Genomic DNA, 8,705 nt, shown 5'->3' on the forward strand with positions numbered 1-8,705 from the left:
GCTTTGCAGAATCTGGGCCAAGAGCTTGCTCAACAGAAAGACACAGGTGCCAGGAAACAACAGGTTCCCCAAAGCAGAGCCATTTATTAAAACTCTGCCCTGACAAAAGGGTGCTGATCCCTCTTTGAGAGCCTGTTCTCTGGGGTGGGACTTAATCTCCAGCTGGGGTGGGCCGGAAAGGAGTCCCCAGCCAGCGCGGCTTAAACCATGGCCTCTACATGCATCTCGATGCTTGCGATTGTCTTCACACTGAGTGAGTAATATGCCTTCCCCATTTTCCACTTGTATTACCCACTTACATGCTTTACAGCAGCTTCACTGATGGAGTGTGGATTCATTTACAGGTGGGCTGAGAGCTCAGTCGGTGTCTCAGCCAGATCAGGTCACTGTTGCTGAAGGGGATCCAGTGACTGTGAAATGCAACTATTCGGTTTCTGGAAGCCTGTATCTCTTTTGGTACATCCAACATCGCAACCAAGGTCTCCGGTTCCTTCTGAAATACATCACAGGGGCCAACCTGGTCAAAGGCAACTACGGTTTTGAGGCTGAATTTAATAAGAGCCAAACCTCTTTCCACCTGAAGAAACCATCCGTCCTTGGGAGTGACTCTGCTGTGTATTTCTGTGCGGTGACAGACACAGTGGTGGGGGCTGGAGGCGGAGCTGAGCACAAACCCCCGAGTACCACAGTGAAACTGTTTTCCTGAAGCCTGTATGGCTCTCCACAGAAGGTGGTGTGGCTCTAGGATATGTCACTCATCATAACTAAATTACAATTTCAAGCCACAGAATTTGTTCATGGGACAGATATTTATGAATCCTTATGTGCTCGGTACTGTACTGAGCACTGATGACAAATAGATGTAAGAAGCTATCTTTGCTTTCTATGTGCCCCATGTGATCCCCAAACATTTACGAACCCAGTGTAATTCTCACAACTGTTAGCATGAGGTTTACTTTGCCGGTGAAGAGACTAAGGCCCAGAGAACTTAAGTTCTCACTCAAGTCACAAAACCGTGAAATGGTGAGTTGCAACCCAGGCAGTCTGTCTCTCAGGTGCCCGGTCTAACCGCTCCCCTGCTCTGCCAGCCTCAAGGCTCTCTGAGGGCATGAGACTGATTTCGGCGATGGGGCAGCCCCAACTCCCTGGATGGTTCCTGCCAAAAAGAGTGCTGTTGGCTGTAGAGTGAACCAACAGCGACTCAGAACAGTTTGGCAAGTGCCAAGATAGAGGATGGCACAACATGTGATGTGCGATGAGGAAGGGAGCAGGTTAGCTCTGCTGTGAAGGAAGGAGAGGGTGAAGCTATAGTGCAAGGAGAATTTGAATCAAGGGAGAATTTAAACATGTAGTTTAAACATGCAGGCTGCTTTTGGCTCCTCTGCTCACATCTTACATACACCCTTGAGGGACTGGACTTGATGCCTCTCTCTCTCTCTCTCTTTTAAGTTTATTTATTTATTTATTTTGAGCAGAGAGAGAGAGAGTCCCAAGCAGGCTCTCTGCTGTCAGTGCCGAGCCCGATGCAGGGATTGATCTCACGAGCCATGAGATCATGACCTGAGCCGAGATCAAGAGTCGGACTCTTGACCGACTGAACCACCCAGGTGTGCCAGAGCAATATACTTTCATTTTCTCATTGTTTATATTCTTTTAATTTCTTATCTACTGAGAAGAACCTACCTTCTTTTTTTACTTTTTATCACCTGTTGGCTTAAAACTCCCAGTTTTTATTACATATCCTGCTAAAATGGCCTTACCTTTCTGGAATTGATTTTGTGGGATGTTAAGGGGAATCCTGGCACTTTTCTTTCCTATTTTCTTCTTTTAGCAACAGATAGGTAATTTTTTATATGTTTTAATTGTCACGATGCTCAATTTCAACCTGTCAATAGCTCCATAAACAAAACTGAACCTGGGTCAATCGGCCTGATTCTTTTGCCCTAAGGACTATTAGATGTTTTCCATGTAATCTTGTTATGGACAATGACTGAGATGACTACTGTTCTCGCCTAATCAATTTTTCTTTGAAGGCTGTTAGTTTCTCTCTTCTTATGTGTCTTCATACCTGAGATGAACAGTATGGACCTTGGAGGGTCACATACTCACATATTACAGAAGGAGGAAATGTCAGAAAAGTCACAAATCACATCACGTCTCTGCAGTCATGAGAAAATTGTGCATCTGTGGGGATTGTTACTATGCATGGTTTCAGGTGAAAGGGAAGAATGTTCCTGAGTTACCTGACATTAGAAGTTTGCTCGGCCTTCTTCTACATCCCTCTCCAATGGTGCCTGAAAGAGTAAAAGGCATGACAAGGCTCACCAGAAGAACTACTTCTGCTTGGCCTCCAGAGGGCAATGATGCACACACTAGAATTATACTTGAAGATCTCCCTCCCTCCCAACCATCCTTCCTTTAGCTACTCCTTCACAGAGCCGACTGAAGAGTCCAGATGGAGCTCTTCACAGAATTTAGAAGTCAGGAAACACCCAGGTTTTCAAGGAAAAGACTCTTCCAGACGTCTCTGGAACGCAATTACACAAGATTCTAGGGCACCCACCATACACATTCTTCCTTGTTCCAAGGGTACTGTTTCCTCAACCATACTCCTTCTTGCTCAGGAAAGATCTTCAAAAAGGAGACTACAGTTTCTTCCGTCCTCAGCCATGAGCTTGGCTCCTGTCACCATGCTTGTGTTTATGATACTTTTTGCCCCGAGTGAGTAAAATTCTATTTCATCTTCTTGTTCCCTACCGGTACAGTATTACAACTGGACTCTGAGGTGAGACACCTCTTCTTAATCGGTAAGTCTTTCCTGGTCTCACTGACTCAGCATATTGATGTTTCAGGAGGAACCGGAGCCCAGTCAGTGACCCAGCCTGATGTCCACATCACTGTCTCTGAAGGAGCCCCTCTGGAGCTGAGGTGCAACTACTCGTCTTCTGTTCAGGTGTATCTCTTCTGGTACGTGCAGCACCCCAACCAAGGACTCCGGCTTCTCTTCAAGTACATATCAGGGGACATCCTGGTGAAAGGCACCAAAGGTTTCAAGGCTGAATTTAGGAAGAGTGAAAAGGCCTTCCACCTGAGGAAACCCGCAGTCCAGTGGAGCGACGCAGCCAAGTACTTCTGTGCTGTGAGTGACACAGCGCCTGGGACTGCAGGGGATGCTAAACACCAACTTCTGGTGAATGTGAGGCTTCCAGTGACTCAAGGGATCAACCTGGGGCACTTTCAGTGAGACCTTATGTTCTATGGTGACAAGATGGACAGAGGGACTAAACTGCTTAGTTCTTGTGCAGACATGGTTCTAATCTTCCAAGAGTCAGGATTCATGAGGAAAGGACAACTTATGAAAAAAACAAAAAAAAAAACCAAACACAATGTCACCAACAGACTGGAGACTGGAACTTGCTCAGAGAATCACTTTGGATGGGACAGTGGCAGGGATGGGTTTTGTGCTGCGATTGCCATTTGACTTGTGACCAGAGAGGAGAGTACTATGACAGTCTACGCCGATGGTTGTAATCCACTAGGGACACTCTAAGCTTCACCCTAACTGAGGAACTTTCCTTAAGATCCTAGATAATTCCATCTGTGTGTGTGCCTATTTGAAAAACTGAATGGAAAGAGGAAGGTTAATATTAGAGGAAGCGACTGAGGAAAATGTGATAAAATAAAATCACCAAGCACAGGGAGAATTTTTAGTGAATGCTTCTGTCATTTACTCAGCTCTTTCATTTTAACATCATCTCAAAAAGATGGAGTTGAGATTTCCATCAGTCCATCACTGGATGAGGTTGAGGAAGGTTGGGGCTATGCTAATATGACAGAGATGATTACTACAGTGGAGTGAGAGTAGGAATCTGTTAGGGTCAAGTCAGCTGGAGGCTCCAGTAGTGAATATTTATATTTTCCTTTACCTAACTTTTGTAACTAAGAATTCCCACTCTCCTCCTCCTCCTCCTCCTCCTCCTCCTCCTCCTCCTCCTCCTTCTTCTTCTTCTTCTTCTTCTTCTTCTTCTTCTTCTTCTCCTTCTTTTTCTGGAGAGATAGAGACAGAGAGCAGGGGAGTGGCAGAGAGAGAGGCAGAGAGAGAATTCCAAGAAGGCTACATGTTGTCAGTGCAGATTCTGGTGCAGGGCTTGATCTGAAGGCCATGAGATTATGATTTGAGCCGAAATAGAGAGTCAGACACTTGAACCACCTGAGCCTCCCTGGAGTTCCCAAATTTCCTTTTTTTAAAAGATACTAATCATGTTGGATTAAATTCCCTTCAAATAACCTCATATAACTTCATTATTTCTGTAAAGACAATTTGTCTAAATAAGGTCATATTCTAATTTGCTAGAGATTAAGACTCCAAGTCCCCCCCCACCCCGCTCCGTTGGTGCGTGTTGGGGGGGGGGGGCACAGTTCAACCCATAACACCACAGCCATTAACAATTACTTTCATTCTAAAGACTGATACATGGGAAAACTAGTGTTTCTTTCTCTACTTGCTTGATATCCAGTAACGTTCTTCCAGAACAAGATAATAGATAGCAACACAGAGATATCAAGTTACATTTGTCGACCTGAACAGTAAGATCATTTTTCTTGTGATTTCCTATGTTAAACATAGTTTGCATTTGTATAGAACATTAAGGCTTAGAGAGAATTTTCTTATGCATACTTAATTGATCTTTTAATCTCTCTCATAGAGATGAAGAGAACAAATGCTTTGCACTAAATACACAACTAGCAAGTCCTGAGAATCACTTACAATCCTCTTTGTCTAAATCCTCATTCAGGGTCTTTTTTTCCTTTGCACAAAATATACTCCATAGTCCATGTGACCAAGCCCAACCACTTGCTACTCTGTTTAACAAAGATTATAATTTCCATAAATTGCTGGGTCTGAGACATACTGACTTTTGAGAAACATTTCTTCTGTCCAGGTATAGTGACCACTTGGGGTCGCTGTTGTAATTAGTTGACTCTATTTTGCTTTATTTATGTACAAGGTGTTCTAGAGTCTTTAGCTTCCCCTGAAATACTTCTTTTCTCCTCCATTTGCTACTGCGGGCAAGTTGGTAATTTATTCATGACTTGTGATATCTAAAATGTCACTAGAAGTCATCCGCATTCACTAATGTTTACTTGAGGAAATGGAAAAATTGTTCACTCAGAACAAATTGGACAATTCTAGACCTAAAAGTCACCTCCTAAATATTTTCTAGTGATTTTCCATTTGCATATTGTATGAGCCAAGGAATCACACCACATTAATGTGAGTATCTAGTATGTTTTGATTATTGTAGTTGGCAGATTCCATTAACATTAGGTGTTTTGAGGATTTGTCTCTTTTCCTAAATGGTGTTTGTTGTTGTTGGGTTGTATGTGCGTGAGTTATTACTATTATTGAATTTATATTGGATATGTCTTGATGGAAGAGTGAATGGCATTATTTTAAAAAATCATGTGTAATAAAAGCAAAAATGAAGTCTTGGGACCTCATGAAGATAAAAAGCTTCTGCACAGCAGAGGAAATAATCAACAAAACTAAAAGGCAAGCGATGGAATGGGAGAGGATATTTGCACTGACATAGCAGATAAAGGTTAGTATCCAAAATCTATAAAGAACTTATCAAACTCAACACCCCCCTCCAAATAATCCAGCGTAGAAAAGGGGCAAAAATGTGGACAGACACTTCTCCAAAGAGGACATGCAGATGGCTAACAGACACATGAAAAGATGCTCGACATCACTCATCATCAGCGAAATACATATCACAACCACAATGAGCTCTCACCTCACATCTGTCAGAATGGCTAAAATTAACAACTCAGGAAACAACAGATGTTGGCAAGGATGTAGAGAAAGGGGAGCACTTGGGCACTATTGGCGGGGATGCAAACTGGCGCAGCCACTCTGAACAACAGCATGGAGATTCCTCAAAAAATTAAAAATGAAGCTGCCTTACAACCCAGCAATTGTGCTATTAGGTATTTATTCAAAAGATACAAAAATGCTGATTCGAAGGGGTGCATACCCCAATGTTGATAGCAGCACTGTCAGCAATAGCTAACGTGTGGAAAGAGACCCAGTGTCCATTGACTGATGAATGGATAAAGATTTGACATAGGTGAAAAAGTTAGTCAGAGAAAGACAAATACCATATGATTTCACTCATATGTGGAATTTAAGAAATAAAACAGATGAACATAGGGGAAGGGAAGGAAAAGTAAGACAAAAACAGAGGGAGGCAAACCAATAAGAGATTTTTAGATACAGAGAGCAAACTGAGGGTTGCTGGAGGGGTGTTGGGTGGGAGGGATGCATTAAATGGGTGACGGGTATTAAGGAGGACACTTGTTGGGATGAGCAATGGGTGTTATATGTAAGTAATGAATCACTGGGTTCTACTCCTGAAACCATTCTTACACTATAAGTTGACAAACTGGGATTTAAATAAAATTAAAAAAAACATATATATGTTTTATATATATATATTTATATATATTTATTATAAAAAAACGTATATAATCCTGCACAACTACTTTCACTGATTCAGATGAGAAGGAAGGGCATGAAGAAATTGAAGTTCAGACCAGGGAAGTTGCTCAAGGTCAAAAGATGGCAGAACTAGGACTTGAAATTAAGTCTGTCTGACTCTGAATTTGAGTGCCTTTTCTTCTTCATCACCTCACTTCCTCTCTGGTTGGGTGAATGATTTGGCATCAAATGTCCTAGGCCAGCTGGTCAGTAGGGACCAGTGAGGGGTCTCCTCCTCTGTGCAACAATTGTTAAGTGAAGTCTGAGACGCAGTTGTTAGATGTGGACTTAGTGAGATTATAAAAGGACACCAGGGTGTCAGGAGAGGAAATGTCCAGTTCAGACAAGCTCATGGGCTCTTTTGTGGAATAAGATTAGCATTTCCCGTTCATCTGGTTGCATAGGACGAATGGGGAGGATTCCAGGCATATAGGACCAGGTCAGGGGTCATTCTCAGCTTTATGAGTATCACACTGACTACAATCAATGGCCGTCTTCTGGGACTGTGGGAAAAGTGATGTGATGGGGAATAAGGAACCTGGTGGAATCTACCCTCTGATATATTAGCTTCCTTCAGACCAAATCTACAAGGGGTTATACCTTCGCAAAGAACGAAAAGGAAATCGGGGTTGCTGTGCTGTTGTGCTGGAAGCTTTTACCTTTTATTCTTCTTCCTGAGTGTTCAGTTGAACCTTAGGGGGAAGCTCATCTGGGGAGGTGCTGTCGGTGCTATTGGCTTATGCTGGAGACAGCCCCAGGTGATACCTGCTGGGGACAGCCCTAGATGACAGCTGCTGGGGACAGCCCTGGGTGACAGCTGCTAGTGTGGCTCTGGCTTTCCTGCTGTGCCTCTTTTCTGGTTCGTGTCCCAGGCCAGTCTCAGACTCTGCAACAGGACCGCGACCCCAGGGCCGGGTTTAGACCTAGGATATGAGGCAGGTGACAAGAGTGACTGTGCTCTTGCTCTTGGGTGAGTTATTTTGGGATTAAAAGGAATTAGGGTGTGGCTGGGACTAGACGCTGGACTCTTTCTTGCCTGTTATCATTGCTCTTTACCTAAGATGTCAAGGACTGGCTGTGGGGTCCTGTGTTTCTCTAGGTAGAACCTCACCATTCATGCAAGGGGTGACTCAGGGCAATAAAGATGTTCTGGATTACTGAGCCCTGGGAAATATTACCCCTCCATGGGTGGGAGATATTGCCCCTGTTACTTTTGTACATATGTTCCTGGGGTTCTCAAAATAAATATTTTTAAAAAGTGTCCTAAAACACAAATGGGAAGGAAATTGTATGTGTCTGCATATGGTGGGGAAGGAGGATGTGGGGGTGGGTTTGACTGTGAGAGAGAACCTGGAGGTGCCGAGTTGGACCTTCAATCCACCCAGTTTCAGGATAGGAGCTAGTATTGTGTGTTGACTCCTTTTACAGGTACTTTGAGCCTCGCTAAGACCACCCAGCCCGTATTCATCGAGTCCTACGAAGGACAAGAAGTGAACATACCCTGTAACCACACCAAGATCGCTACAAATGAGTATATCCACTGGTACCGACAGTTCCCCAACCAGGGACCACAATTTGTTATTCAAGGATATAAGACAAACGTGGAAAATGAAGTGGCATCCCTGTTCATCTCTGCGGACAGGACGTCCAGCACCCTGAGCCTGCCCCGGGCTGCCCTGAGAGACACTGCTGTGTATTACTGCACCGTGAGTGACTCACAGTGAGTCAGATGGGGCTGCACCTGTACGATATCCCCTATGGGGTGGGAGGCAGAGCCCAGAGGAAGCCCCAAAGAATTGTGCCTTCTGAACTGTTTATTGTACTTTATTGTTTCCAGAAGGCATTAGCAAATCCATGTATCATTTTTGTATTTAAAAACATTTGAACTTACTTTTTTTGTTAGGTTTATTTTTATTTATTTGGAGAGACAGAAAGAGTAAGCAAGAGAGGGACAGAGAGAGAGGGAGGAAGAGAGAAAGAGAGTCCCAAGCAGGCTCTGGCTGTAATCATGAAGCCCGATGCAGGGCTTAAACTCACAAACTGTGAGATCATGACCTGAGCTGAAGTCGGACTCTCAACCGACCGAGTCACCCAGGTGCCCCAATTAATTTATTTTAAAAGACAGAGAGAGAGAGAGAGAGAGAGAGAGAGAGAGAGAGAGAGA

General features: G+C 43.7%; 1 protein-coding gene and 2 gene segments (V, D, J or C); all 3 read left to right on the forward strand.

Annotated features, from left to right (window-relative positions):
* Positions 1-207: 207 nt before the first annotated feature.
* Positions 208-706, forward strand: LOC121031362 (T cell receptor alpha variable 3-like). The segment is given in 2 exon segments: positions 208-253; positions 345-706. Coding segments are annotated over 2 exon segments (408 nt in total).
* A 1,429-nt stretch (positions 707-2,135) lies between these two features.
* Positions 2,136-3,870, forward strand: LOC121031448 (uncharacterized). Its single transcript, XM_040476608.1, has 2 exons — positions 2,136-2,721; positions 2,853-3,870. Exons 1-2 carry the CDS (start codon positions 2,361-2,363, stop codon positions 3,242-3,244), a joined length of 753 nt encoding a protein of 250 aa, XP_040332542.1. The 5' UTR covers positions 2,136-2,360; the 3' UTR covers positions 3,245-3,870.
* Positions 3,871-7,065: 3,195 nt separating this feature from the next.
* Positions 7,066-8,705, forward strand: part of LOC121031463 (T cell receptor alpha variable 4-like) — a 2,394-nt gene continuing 754 nt past the window's right edge. Inside the window, 2 exon segments of the V gene segment in view lie at positions 7,066-7,511; positions 7,970-8,261. Coding sequence covers positions 7,472-7,511; positions 7,970-8,261 — 332 coding nt within the window.

Source organism: Herpailurus yagouaroundi, unplaced genomic scaffold (genome assembly GCF_014898765.1).
Source record: "Herpailurus yagouaroundi ecotype Mexico unplaced genomic scaffold, PumYag 141, whole genome shotgun sequence".
In the NCBI taxonomy this organism is placed as follows: domain Eukaryota; kingdom Metazoa; phylum Chordata; class Mammalia; order Carnivora; family Felidae; genus Herpailurus; species Herpailurus yagouaroundi.

What these genes read in the sequence shown, in the direction of transcription:
- LOC121031448 (XM_040476608.1), top strand. Translation starts at nt 2,361, where the DNA reads ATGATGCACACACTAGAATTATACTTGAAGATCTCCCTCCCTCCCAAC. An exon ending in TATGATACTTTTTGCCCCGA is followed by an intron (nt 2,722 to 2,852) that starts GTGAGTAAAATT and finishes TTGATGTTTCAG; the next exon opens with GAGGAACCGGAGCCCAGTCA.